This window comes from Oncorhynchus kisutch, linkage group LG2 (genome assembly GCF_002021735.2).
Source record: "Oncorhynchus kisutch isolate 150728-3 linkage group LG2, Okis_V2, whole genome shotgun sequence".
Taxonomy (NCBI): domain Eukaryota; kingdom Metazoa; phylum Chordata; class Actinopteri; order Salmoniformes; family Salmonidae; genus Oncorhynchus; species Oncorhynchus kisutch.
In genome coordinates, this window is record NC_034175.2 from 609460 (window position 1) to 631670 (window position 22211).

The 22211-nt window shown below is 42.9% G+C and overlaps 1 protein-coding gene across 2 annotated transcripts in view; it reads right to left on the bottom strand.

Moving 5' to 3' along the window:
• col6a4a (collagen, type VI, alpha 4a) overlaps positions 1 to 22211 on the bottom strand; it is a 35518-nt gene that overhangs the window by 3374 nt on the left and 9933 nt on the right. Inside the window, exons 2-35 of one of the 2 annotated variants that reach the window (XM_031836497.1) lie at positions 19204 to 19305; positions 18289 to 18897; positions 17617 to 18204; positions 16786 to 17349; positions 16047 to 16664; positions 15367 to 15927; positions 14656 to 15213; positions 13973 to 14548; positions 13273 to 13857; positions 12716 to 13065; positions 12514 to 12592; positions 12247 to 12398; positions 11530 to 11622; positions 11304 to 11357; positions 11059 to 11130; positions 10706 to 10732; positions 10401 to 10499; positions 9597 to 9659; positions 9230 to 9295; positions 8954 to 9007; positions 8807 to 8842; positions 8606 to 8668; positions 8407 to 8469; positions 8222 to 8284; positions 7495 to 7557; positions 7313 to 7363; positions 6883 to 6918; positions 6690 to 6752; positions 5293 to 5355; positions 5065 to 5100; positions 4926 to 4962; positions 4786 to 4797; positions 3682 to 4175; positions 3491 to 3590 (exon numbers count right to left, since the gene is read on the bottom strand). In XM_031836497.1, the coding sequence (XP_031692357.1) occupies positions 3491 to 3590; positions 3682 to 4175; positions 4786 to 4797; positions 4926 to 4962; positions 5065 to 5100; positions 5293 to 5355; positions 6690 to 6752; positions 6883 to 6918; positions 7313 to 7363; positions 7495 to 7557; positions 8222 to 8284; positions 8407 to 8469; positions 8606 to 8668; positions 8807 to 8842; positions 8954 to 9007; positions 9230 to 9295; positions 9597 to 9659; positions 10401 to 10499; positions 10706 to 10732; positions 11059 to 11130; positions 11304 to 11357; positions 11530 to 11622; positions 12247 to 12398; positions 12514 to 12592; positions 12716 to 13065; positions 13273 to 13857; positions 13973 to 14548; positions 14656 to 15213; positions 15367 to 15927; positions 16047 to 16664; positions 16786 to 17349; positions 17617 to 18204; positions 18289 to 18897; positions 19204 to 19279 (7024 nt within the window). In that variant the 5' untranslated portion in view covers positions 19280 to 19305. Of the gene's footprint in view, positions 1 to 3490; positions 3591 to 3681; positions 4176 to 4785; positions 4798 to 4925; positions 4963 to 5064; positions 5101 to 5292; positions 5356 to 6689; positions 6753 to 6882; positions 6919 to 7312; positions 7364 to 7494; positions 7558 to 8221; positions 8285 to 8406; positions 8470 to 8605; positions 8669 to 8806; positions 8843 to 8953; positions 9008 to 9229; positions 9296 to 9596; positions 9660 to 10400; positions 10500 to 10705; positions 10733 to 11058; positions 11131 to 11303; positions 11358 to 11529; positions 11623 to 12246; positions 12399 to 12513; positions 12593 to 12715; positions 13066 to 13272; positions 13858 to 13972; positions 14549 to 14655; positions 15214 to 15366; positions 15928 to 16046; positions 16665 to 16785; positions 17350 to 17616; positions 18205 to 18288; positions 18898 to 19203; positions 19332 to 22211 lie in introns of both variants that reach the window. The other variant, XM_031836496.1, reaches the window with a different exon arrangement.

Consider the following 22211-nt stretch of genomic DNA (forward strand, 5'->3'; position numbering starts at 1 on the left):
ACAGTAGCAGTAGTACAGTAGCAGTAGTAGTTGTAGTACAGTAGCATCAGTAATAGTAGTACAGTAGCATCAGTAATAGTAGTACAGTAGCATCAGTAATAGTTGTACAGTAGTAGTGCAGTAGCAGTAGTAGTACAGTAGCATCAGTAGTAGTACAGTAGCAGTACAGTAGCATCAGTAGTAGTAGTACAGTAGCCTCAGTAATAGTTGTACAGTAGTAGTGCAGTAACAGTCATAGTAGTACAGTAGCAGTAGTAGTGCAGTAGCATCAGTACAGTAGCATCAGTAATAGTAGTACAGTAGCATCAGTAATAGTTGTACAGTAGTAGTGCAGTAGCATCAGTAGTAGTAGTAGTACAGTAGCCTCAGTAACAGTTGTACAGTAGTAGTGCAGTAACATCAGTCATAGTAGTAGAGTAGCAGTAGTACAGTAGCAGTAGTAGGACAGTAGTAGTGCAGTAGCATCAGTAGTAGTAGTACAGTAGTAGTACAGTAGCAGTAGTAGTAGTACAGTAGTACAGTAGCCTCAGTAATAGTCGTACAGTAGTAGTGCAGTAGCAGTAGTACAGTAGCATCAGTAGTAGTAGTACAGTAGTTGTGCAGTAGCATCAGTAGTAGTAGTACAGTAGCGTCAGTAGTAGTAGTACAGTAGTAGTACAGTAGCATCAGTAGTACTGTAGTAGTAATAGTATTAGTAGTGCAGTAGCATCAGGAGGAGTAGTACAGTACCATCAGTAGTAGTAGTAGCACAGTAGCACAGTAGCATCAGTAATAGTAGTACATAGCATCAGTAATAGTGTAGTAGTAATCGTATTAGTTGTGCAGTAGCATCAGTAGTAGTAGGAGGAGTAGTACAGTAGCATCAGTAGTAGTACAGTAGCATCAGTAGTAGTACTGTAGAAGTACAGTAGAATCAGTAGTAGTAGTACTGTAGTAGTACAGCATCAGTAATAGTATTAGTAGTAGTACAGCATCATCAGTAGTAGTTGTAGTAGTAGTACAGTAGCATCAGTAGTAGTACAGTAGAAGTGCAGTAGAATCAGTAGTAGTAGTACAGTAGCGTCAGTAGTAGTAGTACAGTAGTAGTACAGTAGCATCAGTAATAGTAGTACAGTAGCATCAGTAGTAGTAATAGTATTAGTAGTTCAGTAGCAGCAGTAGTAGTAGTAGGAGGAGTAATACAGTAGCATCAGTAGTAGTACAGTAGCATCAGTAGTAGTACAGTAGCATCAGTAGTAGTAGCACAGTAGCAGTAGTACAGTAGCATCAGAAGTACTGTAGTAGTAATAGTATTAGTAGTACAGTAGCATCAGTAGTAGTACTGTAGAAGTACAGTAGAATCAGTAGTAGTAGTACTGTAGTAGAGTAGCATCAGTAGTAGTATTAGTAGTAGTACAGCATTATCAGTAGAAGTTGTAGTAGTAGTAGTACAATAGTAGTACAGTAGTATCAGTAGTAGTAGTACAGTAGTAGTACAGTAGCATCAGTAGTAGTAGTAGTAGTAGTAGTACAGTAGCAGTACGGTAGTAGTAGTAGTAGTACAGTAGCAGTAGTACAGTAGCAGAACAGTAGCAGTAGTACAGTAGCATCAGTAATAGTTGTACAGTAGTAGTACAGTAGTAGTACAGTAATAGTACAGTAGCATCAGTAGTACAGTAGCCTCAGTAATAGTCATACAGTAGTAGTGCAGTAGAATCAGTAGTAGTAGTGCAGTAGCATCAGTAGTAGGAGTACAGTAGTAGTACAGTAGCGTCAGTAGTAGTTGTACAGTAGTACAATAGCAGTAGTACAGTAGCATCAGTAATAGTACTACAGTAGCACTGTAGTAGTAATAGTATTAGTAGTGCAGTAGCATCAGTAGTAGTAGGAGGAGAAGTACAGTAGCATCAGTAGTAGTACAGTAGCACAGTAGCATCAGTAATAGTAGTACAGTAGTAGTAATAGTATTAGTAGTACAGTAGCATCAGTAATAGTTGTACAGTATTAGTAGTACAGTAATAGTACAGTAGCATCAGTAGTACAGTAGCCTCAGTAATAGTCGTACAGTAGTAGTGCAGTAGCATCAGTAATAGTAGTAGTGCAGTAGCATCAGTAGTAGGAGTACAGTAGTAGTACAGTATCGTCAGTAGTAGTAGTACAGTAGTAGTACAATAGCAGTAGTACAGTAGCATCAGTAATAGTACTACAGTAGCACTGTAGTAGTAATAGTATTAGTAGTGCAGTAGCATCAGTAGTAGTAGGAGGAGAAGTACAGTAGCAACAGTAGTAGTACAGTAGCACAGTAGCATCAGTAATAGTAGTACAGTAGCATCAGTAGTACTGTAGTAGTAATAGTATTAGTAGTGCAGTAGCATCAGTAGTAGTAGGAGGAGTAGTACAGTAGCATCAGTAGTAGTAGGAGGAGAAGTACAGTAGCAACAGTAGTAGTACAGTAGCACAGTAGCATCAGTAATAGTAGTACAGTAGCATCAGTAGTACTGTAGTAGTAATAGTATTAGTAGTGCAGTAGCATCAGTAGTAGTAGGAGGAGTAGTACAGTAGCATCAGTAGTAGTACAGTAGTACAGTAGCATCAGTAGTAGTACAGTAGCATCAGTAGTAGTAGTAGTAGTAGTACAGTAGTAGTAGAGTAGCATCAGTAGTAGTATTAGTAGTAGTACAGTAGCATCAGTAGTAGTAGTAGGAGGAAGAGTACAGTAGCAGCATCAGTAGTAGTACAGTAGCATCAGTAGTAGTAGTAGTAGTACAGTAGCATCAGTAGTAGTGTATTGGTAGTAGTAGTACAGTAGCATCAGTAGTGGTAGTAGCAGTAATGTTGTAGTAGTAGTAGTACAGTTGTAGTACAGTAGCATCAGTAGTAGTGTATTAGTAGTAGTAGTAGTAGTAGTAGTAGTAGTGTAGTACAGTAGCATCAGTAGTAGTAGTAGTAGTAGTAGTAGTAGTAGTATAGTAGTAGTACAGTAGCATCATTAGTAGTGTAGTAGTAGTAGTAGTACAGTAGCATCAGTAGTCGTATATTAGTAGTACAGTAGCTTCAGTAATAGTGTAGTAGTAGTAGCAGTGTAGTACAGTAGCATCAGTAGTAGTAGTAATGTAGTAGTAGTAGTACAGTAGCATCATTAGTAGTGTAGTACAGTAGCATGATTAGTAGTGTAGTAGTAGTAGTACAGTAGCATCAGTAGTAGTAGTAATGTAGTAGTAGTAGTAGTACAGTAGCATCATTAGTAGTGTAGTAGTAGTGTAGTACAGTAGCATGATTAGTAGTGTAGTAGTAGTAGTACAGTAGCATCATTAGTAGTGTAGTAGTAGTGTAGTACAGTAGCATGATTAGTAGTATAGTAGTAGTAGTAGTACAGTAGCATCAGTAATAGTGTAGTAGTAGTAGAAAATGATTTATGCCCAAGGGGAATATTGGTTCTACAGCAGAATTAACCATAAAAACAAAGACATACATTGATACCAAATATTTTATTTTGGCCCTGTGTGCTTACCATAGCAGATGACGCAAGTTTTGATTCTTGTCAGCACAGCATTTTGGTCCTGTGACCTATCCACCAGCCGAACAAGGATGAAGCTGCCCGTGTCATCAGCCTGCGCCACAACAAAACAAAAACACACAAGGGCTGCATTTCAATTCACCAGCCTTTCCGCTGCCCCGTTCACTATCTGTTTGCAATTGTACCTCAAAAGCCCGTTGAACATCGGGGGAGTTCCTCATGGCGATGACAGCAGGAGCGATGTTCAGGGCCTTGAACTCCATGGCGGCCGTGACGATGGCAGCGCTGTCCACAGAGGGCCCGTTGGTGAAGAACACTGCCACCTTCCTCATCGTCAACGCTTTACGGGTTCGCTTGAAGACATGGCGCCCCACAAAGCGCATGGCCTCCCCAAGATGGCGCTGGTTGGACGTTCGTTCCAGTGCAATGTTTTGGATGGCCTCCAACAACTCCGGCTTACGTTGGTAGTCCTGGAATCGGATCAGGTACTTGGTGATGGCACTATAGGATACCACGGCAACACGTGCACCCGTCGGGCAGTTGCTCTCGGCGATGGCAACGTCATCCAATATGGAGAGGAGAGCGGAGCGCATCCTCTCAAACGTTGCAGGCTCCACATCCTGTGACATATCCAGAGCAAAGACCAGCTCTGTGGGGTAGGCTGGGCACGCTGCCTGGCCTGGGGGATAAAGTGAGAGAGGTACAAAGAGAGGTACAGAGAGAGAGAGAGAGAGAGAGGTACAGAGAGAGAGAGAGAGAGGTACAGAGAAAGGGAGAGAGGTACAGAGAGAGAGAGAGAGGTACAGAGAGAGGTACAGAGAGAGAGAGAGAGGTACAGAGAGAGGGAGAGAGGTACAGAGTGGTACAGAGAGAGGGAGAGAGGTACAGAGTGGTACAGAGAGAGGGAGAGAGGTACAGAGAGAGAGAGAGAGGTACAGAGAGAGAGAGAGAGAGGTACAGAGAGAGGTACAGAGAGAGAGAGAGAGGTACAGAGAGAGGGAGAGAGGTACAGAGAGAGGTACAGAGAGAGGTACAGAGAGAGAGAGAGAGAGAGAGAGAGGTACAGAGAGGTACAGAGAGAGGTACAGAGAGAGGTACAGAGAGAGAGAGAGAAGGGGAGAGGGAGAGAGGTACAGAGGTACAGAGAGAGGGGGTGAGGGGGGGCAATGGTATTTTTAATGACACCCATTCATAACATCATTTTGCCAAGAGTTCTGGTTTGATTACACCAGAATCTTCAGTCAAGTACATACATTTATTTGGACGATGAAGGGTTAATGGAGACATACCTTGAGAGCATGCTGTTTGGGGGAGAAAAATATCATAGTTTAGAGACAAAATTAGGAATGAATTCATCTTTGCTTATGAAAACATGACCTTACCAGCAATAAAGCAATTGACACATAGAGTAGGAAAACCAAGAGCTTACCACAGTTATCACGGATATAGGTGGTCAGCTGGCATTCCTAGGGAGACAAATAAAATAACATGTTAAATAGCTCTCAAGATTCTCTACAGAAAACGTTTTAGAGTTAAATTGGAACAAAAATCAGACAGAATACACATACAGACATGGCTCTCTCTCCTGGTCTGCCTCTAGAGCCCTAGATAGAAATAGAGAATTAGTCAGAAATCCACATGGAAACAGTGAATATCTTACCAATACTTCTACTGTAAAACCAAAACTACAACTACTACTATTATTCACTTGAAACAAATAACAATAATAAAACAACTAATACATGAGATTTGTAAAGTTCCTTTAAAAGATCCAAAAACGCAAATGAAATACTAACAATGTGTCCTGGTGGTCCAATGGATCCGGGATCTCCTGACTCACCCGATCTGCCCGAGTTCCCCTGGTTCAATTACATCGTAACATATGGCCATTTTAACAGAAGATTTTATACATGTCAACACATATTAGTACCTGTGGCACAAGCGAATATCACAAGGTTTCAAGTTTGAACTAACCCTAACCCTTACGCTAAAACTAACCCTAACCCTTACGCTAAAACTAACCCTAACCCTTACGCTAAAACTAACCCTTACGCTAAAACTAACCCTAACCCTTACGCTAAAACTAACCCTAACCCTTGCGCTAAAACTAACCCTAACCCTTACGCTAAAACTAACCCTAACCCTTACGCTAAAACTAACCCTTACGCTAAAACTAACCCTTATTCTAAAACTAACCCTTACGCTAAAACTAACCCTTACGCTAAAACTAACCCTTATTCTAAAACTAACCCTTACCCTTACGCTAAAACTAACCCTTACCCTTACGCTAAAACTAACCCTTACCCTTACGCTAAAACTAACCCTTACCCTTACGCTAAAACTAACCCTAACCCTTACTCTAAAACTAACCCTTACGCTAAAACGAACCCTAACCCTAACCCTTACGCTAAAACTAACCCTAACCCTAACCCTTATTCTAAAACTAACCCTAAATAAAAACCTAACCCTATCCCTAACTGTAACCTTAACAAGCAGTTGCTTATCAACAGATAGTTTGTTAATAGTATGACCATCTGTAGAGCATCTACACTGAGTGTACAAAACATTAAGGACAGCTTGCTACTATTGAGTTGCACCCCCTTTCTCCCTCAGAACAGCCTCCATTCGTCGGGGCATGGACACTACAAGGTCTCCAAAGCGTTCCACAGGGATGCTGGCCCATGCTGACTCCAATGCTTCCCTCAGTTGTGTCAAGTAGGCTGGATGTCCTTTGAGAAGTGGACCATTCTTGGTCCAGAAAACTGTTGAGCTTGAAAACCCCAGCAGCATTGCAGTTCTTGACACAAACCGGTGCACCTAGCACATACTACCATACCCTGTCCAAAGGCAATTACATCTTTTGTCTTGCCCATTCACCATCTGAATGGCACACATGCACAATCCATGTCTCAAGGCTTAAAAATCCTTCTTCAACCTGTCTCCTCCCCTTCATTTTCACTGATTGAAGTGGATTTAACAAGTGACATCAATATGGGATCATAGCTTTCGCCTGGATTCACCTGGTCAGTCTATGTCACGGAAAAAGCAGGTGTCAATGTTTTGTACACTGGGATTATCCAAATAAAGTGTGACTGGGCACTAAAAATGTAACGGTATTGACTTAACAGTTGCAGCAATGCATGTGCAACAGGACGCTCTGGGGTCTCCTGGCGATAGTGTGTGTGAGTCTCACCCCTCTGCCTCGGTTTCCTTTGGGGCCTGGACCTCCTTTGACTCCAAAATCACCACTTTCACCCTGAAGATGACAAACAGAAAAAGGGGATTGTTTACCTTTTGTGAGCTTCAGAATGTAATGTGCCATGATTGGATTCCAGCCTTGTTCTCTCATCCATTCTGAAAGGGGAGATTTTATATCAATAACTGACCTGTAATCCAGGGTAACCATGGAAACCAGGCTCTCCCTTTAAAGTAATCACAAAACACAAGGAATAATTTATTAGTGTCCATCAAGCATGTCTGGAATACAAATCTACTGTAAATTAAAATCCTTTCATTTGAATGAAAAGATAATAGGCAGAATCTAGCACACAACCAGATCTGATTAGTGAAGGTGCTGGAGGAATAAAACGACACTAGAGAAGTAGGAAAAAGTCTGAACACTTCCAGTCAGATGCACATTTATTTCATTTAGCTGAGCTTTCGGTCAGTCGACCATCATTTAGATGAAAAGAGACATTTTATTTTAGAATCTACTAAGTACATGAACAATATTTTCCAAAGGGGAAAACCTCATCAACTACTATGATGTCTATGGACAGCAGCTGTTGATCTGAGTACTGAGTAAGTGTACCTTACCTTCATTCCCTGGGGTCCGGGAGGCCCATGGCCGTCACTGCCATCAAGACCCTGTATTAAAGAAAACACAGCATCACGTCCCATTCTTACATGACCTTACAAACACATACAGTCTTGCAGTGTGTGTACAGCATGTGTGTGTGCATGCAGGTGAAGTGTGTAATGACAAGGCAACACCTTACCGGCATCCCTCTTGGCCCAAGTGTTCCAAGGGCTCCGTTGACTCCGAGGTCCCCAGGTTGGCCCTGTGAGGAAACCACACAGTATTGGGTTGGAAGAAGGGCAATAAAACATTATTTTACAGGCATTTTTAAATGTATACTCTTTATGTGTCTATATGTAATATGTTTCAGTTGCTCTGCAGGCCTGGTAACAAATTGTCCTACCAAGATGGCCAGTGTTTTGTCTTGTAATGTATTACATAACTGTAGGTCAAAGGTAATGGAATATGTTGAATATAAATACACAATGCAGAGAGTTTGAGGGTTTGAGAGGACGAGCGTACTAAAAGTCTTAATGGTTAATAGGGAATTATAAATAGGAGTCGGGTTTCAGTTCAACATCTGTTTAGAATCTGTCGAATGTCAATCCTGAACTCAGAGTGACGTGTGCTACGTTCTGTACATGGAGTCTGGGGCAGGATACTATTTATTTGGCCATTGGCCAAGTTGTACTGCAAGGACTTCTGATTGGTCAACCCTAAACTAGGATGGGGGTTATAAATGGCATCTTGTTCCTTTGTTCAGTGGGGAAAAGCTGAGGACAGGGGAGACTGAACATCTGAACATCTACCTCCCAGCATAACATCTTGATTTATCCTTCTCAAATAAACCTATTTTTCTCCCCCTGATTTGCTTTGTAGTTTGTGTTATTGAAGAATAACATAAATTGCTAACAAAGGCAATGCACCTTCTGTCCATTCATCCCTCGTCTTCCTGTTGATCCTTTGCCACCCATAGTTCCAGGTGTGCCCTGAGGGAAAAGCCATTCATACGCCATCATTACATGTCAACATCACATAACAGTAGGATTTATGTATCAGGCATCCTCAATGTGGTCAGATGGGATGGAAGTAGAAAGGTAAGAAAAGTGACCTGAGGTCCAGGTAAACCCTGCAGGCCCCTGGGTCCGGGCTGGCCCAAGTCTCCTCTTATACCCTGTGCACACAGGAGAGAAACATGTTCAGCAACAGTATCTGAGGTATTGGTGGACTGTTCCAAATGCAACAGAAGTACATCAGTAGTAGCATTACTGTGGATTTGTGGATGAGGGGAATGGGTATATATTACTTACCTGTGGTCCAGAAGGGCCAGGAATTCCTTGGAGGCCTACATCTCCTGGATCCCCTGGTGTTCCCTAGACACACACACGCAGGCAAACATACACACAAAACACACAAAGAACACAGTAATGGGTACATACAGTAAATATAGATAGTAATCCTAGGGACTGTTATTCATGATGTAGCTTTGTTGATAATGCTGCCTACTGTACATTTGGACCAGGGAGACCTCTTCTTCCTTGAGGACCCTACAAAGCAGGACACAGGACATAATCATCACTTGACAATTGACCAAAAAGGTGAGACAACATCAGTATAACAGGACAAGGACAGCTTAGCAGAAATGAAACTTCGCTCACTGGGTTTCCGACGATTCCACTTTCTGCTCGACTGCCCTCTTCTCCTGGGTCTCCCTGTCGGTGTGGAAAGGGAGACGAGAAAAAATGTGTTTTTGAGGGAGAGAGAGGATGAGAATAACAGCAGTGTTGTCACCCTCCAGGAAGGTAAGGGAATCCTGCTTTACTCACTAGAAAGAGCCAGTCAAAATGATCTGGTACTTGCAAATGAACTTGGTGAATAAGCGATTGTGATTCTTAGATCAGTACATTGACAGTGGCCAACTACAAGCTACATACCGGTAGTCCTGGGTTTCCCCTTCCTCCTTTGGGACCCGCGACAATGCTGTCCACTCCAGAGTCTCCCTAAAAGACCAGAGACTAACTTTTAGTAGCAGTTCGAAAATAAGATATAGAAACACAGCATTTGTTACAGTCTAAACCACAACTGTCAAACTCATTCCAAACTCGTTCCGAGTCTCTGTGGGTTTTTGCTCCTCCCTTGTACCTGATTGATGAATTAAGGTCACTAATTAGTGAGGAACTGCCCTCCTCTGGTTATCTAGATCTTAATTGAAAGGAAAACCTAAAACCAGCAGATACTGGTCCCTGAACCATCGTAAATCATTTGCACTGTTAAATGGCGTCCATAGTTTATGTGACTTACAGGGTCACCTCTAAGTCCACGCTGCCCCTTCACTCCTGGCTCTCCTATGAGGCCGCTGTTGCCCTGCAAGAGAACCCACCATCAATAGGTTAGACATTAGAGAAGAGAATCGAGTAAGAGTAGGATATTGGGGACATATGAGAACGATATTAGTGATAGAGGAGAAGTCAACTGGTGACATAGGAATAGTATATTGGTGACATAGGAGAAAGATATTAATGACATAAGAGCAGTATACTGGTGACATAGGAGTACTATACTGGTGACGTGGAAGTAGTATATTGGTGACATGGGAGTAGGATATTGGTGACATAGGAATAGTATATTGGTGACATAGGAGTACTATACTGGTGACGTGGAAGTAGTATATTAGTGCCATAGGAGTAGTATATGAGTGCCATAGGAGTAGTATATTAGTGCCATAGGAGTAGTATATTAGTGCCATAGGAGTAGTATATTAGTGCCATAGGAGTAGTATATTAGTGCCATAGGAGTAGTATATTAGTGCCATAGGAGTAGTATATTAGTGCCATAGGAGTAGTATATTGGTGACATAGGAGTAGTATATTGGTGACATAGGAGTAGTATATTAGTGCCATTGGAGTAGTATATCGGTGACATAGGAGTAGTATATCAGTGACCTAGGAGTAGTATATTGGTGACATAGGAGTAGTATATTAGTTCCATAGGAGTAGTATATTAGTGCCATAGGAGTAGTATATCAGTGACCTAGGAGTAGTATATCAGTGACCTAGGAGTAGTATATTGGCGAAATATATGTAGAATATGAGAAATTGTGTTTACTGGTCTTCCTGGGTTTCCTCTCTCTCCTGCAGCTCCAACTGTTCCAATCAGACCCTGTTCACCATCAACCCCATCAAGGCCATGGTCTCCATCATCACCCTGCCATGGTAATGTGCACACTGATTCACAACACACTAAACAACAGCAGACGTTTACATCCACACAATGAACAAAAGAAAGCACCATGGTAAACCTGGTTTTCCATCGATTAAGACAAAATACCTAGTATACTGCACATAGAAAGGTTTCTACTGTACACTACATTTAGCTGTGTGAACGTGGTATCAACAGCTTCATACACTTACCCTGTCCCCTCTGTAGGCTCTTGAGCCCTGGAAAAAAACAGATCAGATCGGATTATTTTTGACCGGTAACTCCAGCGCATCATGGTTCAGAGATCAGATGGGATTATTTTAGACAGGTAACTCCAGCGCATCATGGTTCAGAGATTAGATGGGATTATTTTAGACAGGTAACTCCAGAGCGTCATGGTTCAGAGATCAGATTAGATGGGATTATTTTGGACAGGTAACTGCCCCAGGGTCATGGTAAAAGGTGATCTAAAAGCAGATGTCGGGAAGACATCTAATGGGAAACATTCCAGACCAGACGGTCTATAAACATAGATTTTTGCTTAGTCAGTAGTCCATCTGCTCACCTTGAGGCCTCTCCTCCCAGAACAGCCCTGTAGTCCCTGTGGGCCAGTGGGACCTGGTGGACCTCTCTCGCCCTGTGGCAAATCAGAGAGCGAGGACAAGGGTCATTGGTTTTAAGGTCAAAGGTCACAGGTTATTAAACTGACTTGTAGACCTTGCCCACCATCCACGATTCATATGTTTTGATTTGTCAGATGTCTGAATACCACACTGAGAATTATTCTTCCCTCCCTGAAAACACACTTACAATTCCCCCCTCCTCGCCAGGGAAGCCAGGGTGTCCTTTCAGTCCTGGCTGACCCTGTAAGGAGAGAAACGAAAAACAAATGAGGAAACTGAAACTGGCAAAGGGAGGACTGACGAAGTACATTAACCCACATCTTCTTTACAGTATTTTAACAGTGTTAAATTACTGTGTCACGTCACATCTTAAACAGTGTATAATTTTATAAAGAAGGCTCAGAGGGCCTCACCTTTGTCCCTGGGTGTCCTCTGTTGCCACGGATACCCTCATGTCCGGTGCACTTACACATCACATTGCAGCACTCCCTCTCAGCCACTGTGTCCTGGAGAGAGAACGGGAGAGGGGGAAGAAAGAGGGGGAGAAGGAGAGAGTGGGATAGAAAGAGAGAGAATGAGACCATGTGTTATTAAATCCAATATGTAATTTGTTGACATACCCTCATAATTGGAGACACCTTTGGAGGCACTCATCTCAAAAGCCAATCTAAAAACAACCAATCACGTCACTGCTCTGTTTTTCTTGTCTCCAGTGGCTCCTGTTGCTAAGTACATTTCTAGCAAGTGACGACTCTATTTCATGGTGTACTATCTCCCATTTCCCATGACCCCAGAGTTCTAGTTTTGATGCTTCCAACCTGACTGACAATTCCTTTCTGTCATTTCTGACATCCTGACACAATGTCACGTAATCCGCTTTTTTAAACAGAAACATTTGTCATTGTACTGTATGACCCAAAATACTCAGACATATCAGAAATACTTCTCTATCCCTACAGCTGGGAATATGACTGGAAATGGAATTACTGTAGATAGAGACATAAAGGACTTACATGTCAGCCCAAAGAGTCTTAGCCAGTATAAGTGACATACAGTATTACTACAACACAGGGAGATACAACTAAAAGGGTTGTTCTGATTCTGCTGTCACAAAATGATGAACCACTTACTATTTGTGTCAACAGGGTGTTTCCCAAATTGTGCATGCCAATGTTGAGCGGCTGCTTGTAGCCAAATCCTCGCCCAAACTCCACCTTCTGAAGAAGGTTGGCATTTTGGACCCCTTCTAAGGCGACTGTAAGCAGGGCGTTGATACCTTTTCCTGAAATGTGACATGGAAGACTGAGATAAAAGTATAACCGATTTTATTGTTCATTTTTGTCTCATGAATGTTCTTAAATTTGTCAGTTTCGGTGGGTTTCCCCTGGTTCTTTAACCTTTAGTGCGGAGAAGTTCCGACTCTTGCTCCAGTTTCATCACATCATCATCGAGTCCGTCTGAGAAGATCACCAGCACCTAAAGGACAAAGTAGTTGTGACATTGTTATTACAATGTGAAATAACCAACAAAATATGTTATGAAATGAACATTTTTGGAGTCTGTGATCAACCACACAGGAGACATAATGTTTGGGCCCACCTTCACGCCAGCATTAGATTTCTGGAACTTATCACTGAAGGAGCGCAGGAGGAAGGAGTTGAAGTATGTTGTCTGGGAGGTCTGCAGGGCCATAACCTTCTCCACAATTTTCTCGTCGTACTTCTCGAAGTTGTAGTCGTAGAGAACCTTTCCGTCCTGCTCCACCACGCGGAAGCCAATGTTAGTCTCAATGGAACCATCTCCCGTCCCGCAGCACAGGCCCTTCAGGTTGGACACATAGCGGATGATCTGTGGCAGGAAGGCCTGTAGCTGGGCTTGGCCATCGAAGAGCCCCTGGGCGGTGGCCCTGCGTGTAATATCGAACCCCATAGCAATGTCTATGGTGCAGCCTATTGGACACAGACACACTCATTATTACTTATCATCCAAATGAACCCCTTTAACAAGTTCAAAAGCTTTATGTGTTAGGTTTACTCAAGGATAATATGAGACAATGTAAAATAGCCTTTTCAAACACTAACAAGCATTCTTTGACGAGGATTTTACATTGAGTCAGGAGAGACAGAGGAAATAAAACGTGCATACGGTTTACTCACCCGCTTGAGTGTCTGGTACCTTGGAGGAGCATATAGTATCCACCACCTTCTTCTTGATCTTGTCCAGGCTGGCAAAGTCCTGCACAGAGAAGACCCTTTCCGGGTTGAGAGTGATTTTCCCAAGCTCAACAGGTTTGTGGTCTTTCCCGATACCGATGGCAAACACCTCAATGTTCATGGCCTTGAGCTTCTCTGCTGCATCAACAACATCATCATCTGAACGTCCGTCAGTGATCACAACCAGGTTCTGAGAGACCTTGGCATTGATACGGCTCCCTCTAGCTGGTTGGAAGTACTCTGTACGGACGTAGTTCAGGGCCTTTCCGATGTTGGTTGTGTACCTAATCTGCATCGTATTGTTTATCTGGTTGTTCACCTCTGCTTCTGTGTAATACTCATTCAAGAAGAACTCCTTTTTAGGATCACTGCTGAACTGGGCGACTCCCACCCGGAAGGACTGCTCTGCAATGTTGAAGCTGGAAACAAGGTCTGTGGCAAACTTCTTCATGATAGTGAAGTCGGTGGTGCTGATGCTCCCTGAGCTGTCAATCAACAGGACCAGATCCCCCTGCGTTTTTTCACAGACTAAGAGGAGAAGAGAAGATGTCAGATCATGTTGAACCATCTAATTTCAAAATGCTTAAGCTACAAGGCTTTGTACTTTCAGCTTAGATGTTTTTACAGTTGGATTCTGTCTTACCTGGTTTGCTGGTTTGGCAGAATTCAAAGGCAATATTTTTCTGCAATGTATTTAGTTTATGGAAGTCATCCACAAAGAAAACCTTATTTGTGTCCCCTGCCATGAGCTCAAGCTCTTGCTTATTTGCTCCAACCACTCCGATGCTATAGACTATGATCCCATTGTCCCGTAGCTCCTTGGCTGGCCCAGCTAGGCTATTGGGGTCAGTAGCCTCACCATCTGTGATCACCATCAACCACTGGGGAACATTTAGGGCCTTTCGCCCACCGTACTGTGCACCAAAATAACCCAAGGAATACTTGAGTGCCTTTCCAGTGTAGGTGTCTCCATTGGGCCCTCTAAGCTTTGCGATGGCACTATTGACGTCTCGCTTAGATTTGTATTCGTTGAGTGTGAATTTAGACTCGGGGTTGTTTGAAAAGACAATCAGACCATAGCGTGTCTGCTTCTCCCCAACAGAGGTTTCATTGACCACGGACATCATGAAGTTTTTCATTATGTCAAAATTATCTGAGCTGATGCTGGAGGAGCGGTCCACCAAGAAAATAATGTCTGCGATCTCCGTCCTCACACACTCTGGTGGAAGAGAAGAAGAGATAGAGGAAAATATCAATGTCAAAATCTAAGAAATGTGAACTCATTGTTGCTTTTAAGTAATGTTTCATGAACCAAGTGACACTCACCTCTCTCCGGATCACAGATTGCCAATGCCAGTTGGCTATCCAAAGCCTTGAGTGCATCAAAGTCCCTCTCGGAGTAGACCCTCTCCTGTGCGCCACTGATCTCTAGTAACTGTGTATTGTTGGCATTGACCACCCCAATAGCGTAGATGATCACACCCTTGTCTTGAAGTTTCTTGGCAGGAGACATTACCTCATCCTGCGCCTCACCATCGGTTACGACAATCAGGAACTGCTTCACGTTAGTGCGCCCTCCTTTTGGTGGGTCAAAGAACTGCGAGGTGTAGGACAGGGCTTTGCCGGTGTGTGTGCCCCCGCCTATCTGTTGCATCGTTTGTAAATCCTGCAACATGCCTTCCTTATCGTTATGCTTGTTAAGAGGGAAGATCACCTGTTGGCTGGTGCTGAACTGTATGATGCCCACGTGCACTTTATCCAGGCCTATGTCAGATTTGTTGATGATGGATTGCATTAAGACCTTCATCTTCTGGAAGTCTGGGTTGTTGATGCTACCTGAGCTGTCGATCAAGAAGAGGACGTCCCCCTTCATGTCCTTGCAAACTATGAATAGAGAACAAATATTAATTTAGCTGTTGTTATAACTCAATGTGTGCTCATAATCAATCCCTGGCAAGAGACAAGGTGTTTCATATTTTTACTGAAATCAGAAATTAAATAAGATGTAACACTTAAAAACAATAGAGATGCCCTTACTATCAGGGGAGCAGATATCTGTGATGATGTCATTTTTTATTAGTTTCAGAGCGTCAAAGTTGTTGACAAAGAACTTCCTTTCTTGGCTGCCAGCAATCTCCAGCAGCTGTGTATCGTTAGCTAGCTTCACCCCAATGGCATATATGGTAATGCCCTGCGCCCTCAGCTTTGCTGCTTGATTCTTCACATTGTCTTCAGACTCTCCGTCTGTGATGACAATGAGGTACTTGCGAACTTTGTTACTACGGGTGGCCTTAGCCCGATCAAAGTGGGGACCCATAGAGTTCAGCGCTAATCCGGTCTTTGTGCCGCCTCCAAGTTGGATGATACCATCCACTGCTTTCTCCACTGAAGGTTTGTCAGGGTAGGTTGTCAAATCAAACTCAAGAGCTGGTGTATCAGAGAACTTTACCACACCCACGCGGACATGATGCGGTCCGATGTGGAATGTGTTTATGAATTTGTTAATAAATGTCTTCATGTCAGCAAAGTCTGGATATTCAATACTCCCTGAGTGGTCGATCAGGAAGAACATGTCTGCTTCATCTGTCTGCAAACAGCCTAGAATTAAAAGAGAAAAGAAAGCACTAGTGTCATCTCGGAGATCACATTATGTCTGTATCAACATTCCTCTACAAATTAAACAACAAGAAGCATTGTTACAGTCATTTTGATCTCACTTTGCTTGGCAGTGTATGTCCTTGCGTTGTCTTTAACTGCTTTTTTAAGGATGTTGTAGCACACACTCCTCTTCAGGCTCTCCTCCAGGGTCTTGAGCTTGGCATAGCTGTCCACATGCAATACGTGCTTGTTAGGGGGATCTGAAGCGATCTGTCTCAGCTCGTTCTCGTCAGCATCCTTGATCCCCACTGCATAGACAGTGACACCAGCTCTGCGCAGTGCAGCGGCATGAGAAGTTACGTTGTCCTGGGACTTTCCGGTGATGACTATCGCCACCTGCTGCACCCCCTGTTCTTTCCGGCTGCCCCTCTCCTTGATAAACATCTTCTCCCTGGCATACTCCAGGGCCTTGCCAGTGTATGTGAGACCGCGACGGTAGGGCAGGATCTTGATGAACTGAAGGATATCTGTTTTTTCTTGGAAGGAGTTGAGGTAGACCTGGGCCGAGGCATTGTTGCTATAGAGGACGATGCCCACCCTCACCCTGTTGAAATCTATATCTAGGCCGTCTACTATCTTGTGGATGAATCCACAAACCAGCTGGAAGTTTGCAGTTCTATTGCTCGAAGACTCATCAACTATAAACACAATGTCAGCCAGTGAAGCTTCACTGCAATCTGCAATAGATAGGAAATTGTTAGTCAACAGCAATCTGTTATCCTTTGTGTATAATGAGCAACTATTTCACAAGAGATCAGATATTCACGTAATTCAGCAAAAATCCACAAATGCCCTTACCGTCAGTCACAGTGACCACCTCTTCAGACTCAAAGACAGTCTTTAGCACAGAGGTGATGGATGTAGTCTGGTAAAAGAATGGCGAGGTGGCCATTAACTTTAGCTCTGGAAGTGTAGATTCACCCAACCCGATAGACACAATGGTTGTCCCTTCAGATTTGATAGTACGTGCCACCTTCATCACGTTATCCTTCGAATCCCCCCCTGTCACCGTGACTAGAAACTGCCGGTAGCCTTGTTCATTACGGCCACCAGACGCTGTAGTGAAGAAGTGTGCACGGGCGTATTCCAGGGCATCGCCCAGGTGACGAGACCTGTTGGGACGCAGCGGCAGCCTAAATTTCCTAAGAGCTGCCAAGTACTCTTCCTTGGTGTTGTGGGTGTTCAGTAAGAACTCCACCTTGGTGTCCTGGGCAAACTGGGCCAGACCCAGGCGCATCGTTTTAGTGCTCGGGTTGAGTTGGTTGACCAGTCGCATCAGAAGGGTTCTGACCAGCTGGAAGTCTGCCTGCATCATATTGCTGTCCACCAGGAAGAAGATATCAGAGAACTTTGGGATTAGAGCTGAAAAAAGAAAGAATAATTGCTATGACAACAGTGTGAATGTATGTCATATTTTATTTTCATTTTTAGAAATGGTCCTTTGAATGTTGACTTTAATGTTGGCACAAGCGGCCGTAACCAATGTCTGCCTCTCAAGGTTGCATACTTTTGCTTAGAATGGCATCCCATGGTACAACTAAGGCAAGTCACTTAGATTACATAGTTTGCAAGTTCAACATTCACAATTTGTTACAACATACCGTATGTTTCCTTATAAAAGTCCCTTACCCATCCTCTGGTTCTCCATGGAGACACAGACCGACTGCAGCAGACCCTGAGAAAGTGTTTGTAGGGCCTGGAAATGTTCTATGTTGACCACAAAATGCTCATGGGGCCTGTTAGCGATATCCTTCAGCTCGGTGACATTGGCTGCCCCAACTCCAATAGCAAACACAATGACCCCTTGCTGCCTTAGCGCCTTGGCTGGCAGCGTTACCTCGTCCTCAGACGCCCCGTCGGTGAGCACCACAGCAATCTGAGGCACCCTCTGATCAGCGCGGCCACCGTTGGCCTCGGTGAAAAACTCTTCCCGAATGACAGTAATGGCTTTGCCAGTGTCTGTGCCTCCCTCGAGCTGTACAAGCCCGTCCACTTGCTCCAGTAGGGCCCTTTGGTCCGTATGTTCCCCCAAATGGAATTGCTTCTGGATCTCATTACTGAACTGGGCCAGTCCTATGCGAACCTTGTCCGCTCCGATATCCAGCCCCTCGATGAAGCTGTGGAGAAACCTCTGAACCTCCAGGAAGTTGCCTTTGCTGATGCTGCTGGAGCCATCCACAAGGAACACAATGTCAGCCACTGTGGCGTTGAGGCACTCTGGAGATTTAGGAAAATAATAATATCATTTATTTTGTAAAGAATATTTTAAAAATGGAAACAATAAATACACTGTTATAGTACCTTGTACCACTTTGGATATTGGTCTCTTTGCCTCATCTACGGTAGTACATAGCACCTGGATGAGGCTCTGGGAGATCCCCTGCAGCGCAGCAAAGTCTGACACGCTGTACACGTGCTGGTTGTGAGGTGTAGTGGCAATCTCCTTCAGCTGATCTTCGTCTGCTTCTTTGATCCCGATGGCGTACAGCGTGACGCCCTGCTTCTTCAGCTTAAGGGCATGCAGCCCCACATTGTCCATTGATTTACCGTCAGTGATCACCATGCCGATCTGGGGCACGTTCTCATTCACCCGGCTCCCTGCGCGGTCAACAAAGAGCTCATTCAGCAGGAAGTCCAGGCCCAGGCCCGTGTTGGTTTCACCACCCATATAACGCAGGTTTGTAATGTACTGCAGGATGTCCTGTTTGTCCTGGAAGGTGTTGAGGAGGAACTCGGTGCGCGGTGTGTTGCTGTACTGGACCAGACCGATGCGCACCTGGTCGGGGGCCACGTCAAAGCTGTTAACCAGCGTGTACAAGAACTGGCGAATCTGTTCGAAGTTCTCTGAGCCGATGCTCCCTGAACCGTCCACCAGGAAGACGATGTCGGCCACGGCCTGTTCCTTGCAGACTGGGAGGGGAAGAAAATAGTTGTATGGAATTCCATTGGCTGACAAGTGTCTAAACCACAAGGTTTTTTGTGCATGGGATGAGCAATGAAAGCAATTAATCAATAAATCAATCTATTAATCAAATATTTTTATTGTGCTTTTATAAAAAATAATTTCTTATAACTGCTCAGCAGTATAAAGCCCCAAAGAGTTGGTCATAATTTTGCATTTGTGTGGCATTTCTTCAATGTTTCTATGTTTATTCCATTCTGGACTGTGGTCTGCATTCTGGAATGATTCAGATGTCAGGAGACAAACATGCTTACCTGTTTTTTGTGCTCCGTTAACCAGAAAACATGTTGCTATGGTGAAGATGGCCAGGAGGCCCTGTGTCCCCTCCATGTTGGAACGTTTCTCTAGTCTCTCTCCTTGAACACAAACATGGACAGATCAACTGTTGGAACACAGAAAGTTTCTGTTTATCAGATCAAGTTGTGTTGACAACAGATTCAACTGAAATGTGGTTAGATCTAATTTAAACATAGCATCCTGTGACATCCTAGCCTTCATTTATAAATGTTTCTTACACAATAACAGATTATTTTGTGCTAGTCATGCTCATGCTCAGGGTTGGGGAGTAGGATTACATGTACAGATACATCTGAAAAACGACACGATTACTTCAAGGATTATTTTTTAATAAGTTTTTGCGAAATAAACTAATCTAACACTTCTGTTTTTTTCAATGACATTCAAATCAGCATTGAAAAAAGGAGCAAGTTTAAGTTTGTTCTACCTGAGCGAGTCTGACCACAAATCAGAGACCAATATGATGGCACACCAAATGTGTTTGATGGATTGCGGGAAAAGAGCAGGAATGGGCTTCTGTAGTCTACAGTCAAAGCTATGTCTTCCAATGGTGTGACTGCTGTCGGCTTCAAAAGATTATCCAACTTGAATAAATGCTTGGCGGTAAGGATGACAGCAGTGGTCTAGTCTACGGCGATACGGATATCACTTATTATTGATATCTACATAGCACATTGATGTGAATCACACTGCTGCTCTCTCTTTTAGCTATTTGCGCCTTATGGATTGTTGTTGTTGTGGATGGCTGTTCACAAATCTATGTGTATTTGAACCTAATAAATGTTTGAAGTCAAGAAGTTAAGCTGCCTATCAATCATTGTTATTGAAACCAGTGGACAGCCGGTGAAAAATGTGGTCTTGCAACATCTGCAAAGTGCGGATCCCAGCCTATGGAATAAAGGTGGGGCTTTTATTGCTCAATCTAATTCATGCTAATCAAAAAAAAAATCCATAGGCCTAATGGACACATGCTCAACCTTGTACACTTTTAATAGACTTACAAGGGACAATCTGTAGTTGCTACATCCATTTTTAGACTTATAAATTGTATGTATATGTGCCTCATGAGCTTAATTCAACTGTCACACTTGTCATCACGTTGCCCTCTTTGGGTACAGCAAGCCCCATCCCCCTCTCCCTGCCTCCTACAACTCGGCTGCTGTGGTCAGAGAGGTCGTAAATTCCTGGAAGAGATTATCTCCTCATGGCCACAGTATAGTGACAGAGTGAATTTTCAGAACAAAGGAATTTCTTCCACCTCACAGAACTTGAGGTCCGAACAACATTTATGTTCCGGAGAAGGTATAAAAGATCGGTGAAGAATCCAGCTACGAACTGGTCCGTTTGGTACAAGTTTGTAAAACTCATGTGAGACGGTGCGGCCACATTACCATAACACTGTTAATATAATAGCCTCAGATATGAGGTTTACATCTAATTGTTGTATAAGATGAACGAGTGAGGATGATACTGTTTGTAAAATTGTGTAATGTGATTTTGGACTGTTTAATGAAGGAAACTCCAATTCCCTTTTGAGTTTAACTAAATCAGAGGACTGCCCATGAGCCCAGTTTGGGTCGGGCATCCTGGGACAGGCCCTTTTCTGCAACTCACGAATAAAACCAACTTTGAGAAGTTTTCAACAGACCATGTTTTCTCTCAATCACGAGAGGACAAAGGTTGCAAATGATTGCTGAATCTTTTAACCATACCACATGGTTAAACTCTTAAGACTATCGATACCGACAGAATAAGAACAAGTCTTTGATATTAATTACTAGTTTGCAGCTAGGAATTCGGTATCATTGAACGTGAAGAACGACAACCGCCGAAACATGAATGAATGTCACTCTGAACTATCCACTAACCACGACAGAGAGAAAGAGACGGACAATTCTACAAAAGAAACAAACTTTTCACCAGCGATCAAGACGACACACTGAGCGTAAATATATATATTGATTGTAATTGTTCCCGAATGAGTGAGCGTTCATGTGCAAAGGATTAGCATTTAAATTGTTAGAATTATCAACTGTGTGTTGTCTTCTCAGTCGAACCCCACTTCCCTTTTGTCTAACAAGTCGCCATGCCGGTTTAGCCCACTAGGGCACATTACCCAATCATTTCTTGTAAACATATTTACTTGTTTGTTTATGCACTTCTGTGATTGTTTAGTTAGTTAAGAAATAAATGATTTAAGACAATTGATGTATGACTCATAGTGAAGACTGGGTTCATGCAGATAGGAATGTTTGGAATGAGACTAACGTGAATGAGACTAACGTGAGGTAAAATATTTAATTAATTAATTCGAAGACTAATTGATCAGATATAAAATATTTGAAAAGTTATATTAGGAAATTATAACTTTGTAATCTGAATATTTTCCTTGGTGCCCTGACTTCCTAGTTAATTACAGTTAAATGATTAATCAGTTGATCGCGTAATACTAATTACAGATCATCTTTGATAAAAACTAAGTCTTCAATTTAATGATAGTAAAGACACGACACTCTCCATGAGAACTCAAAATATAAGAATGTTTTACTCCATTGTTTGTAAACATTGTAAATGTAAACCAACACTGTATAGCCTCATAACATGGACATCATGGATGATCAGTCATTTTGATATCAATCATTTTGATATCATGGATGACCAGTCTTTGTCTATTAATCTGAGAGTGGTTACATTTCTCCAGGCCCATTCCTTAGCTTTTTATCAAAACAGAGGCGGGGCAACCGTTTGGTTATTGTTTCATCTGTGGATTTGCCATGTAAACATCTGCATATTATCAAGATATTAAAGTGTCCCCAACAAAAAGGTAAACAATAGGCCTATAGCAAGTGCAGCATATGACATTCATTTTTCCCATATAAATTGCACTTTTCAGTAGTGCTCAAAGCATGCCATTCCATGAGCGAAGAATTCATCTTTCAACTCAAATCAATGAGCCCAATCAATC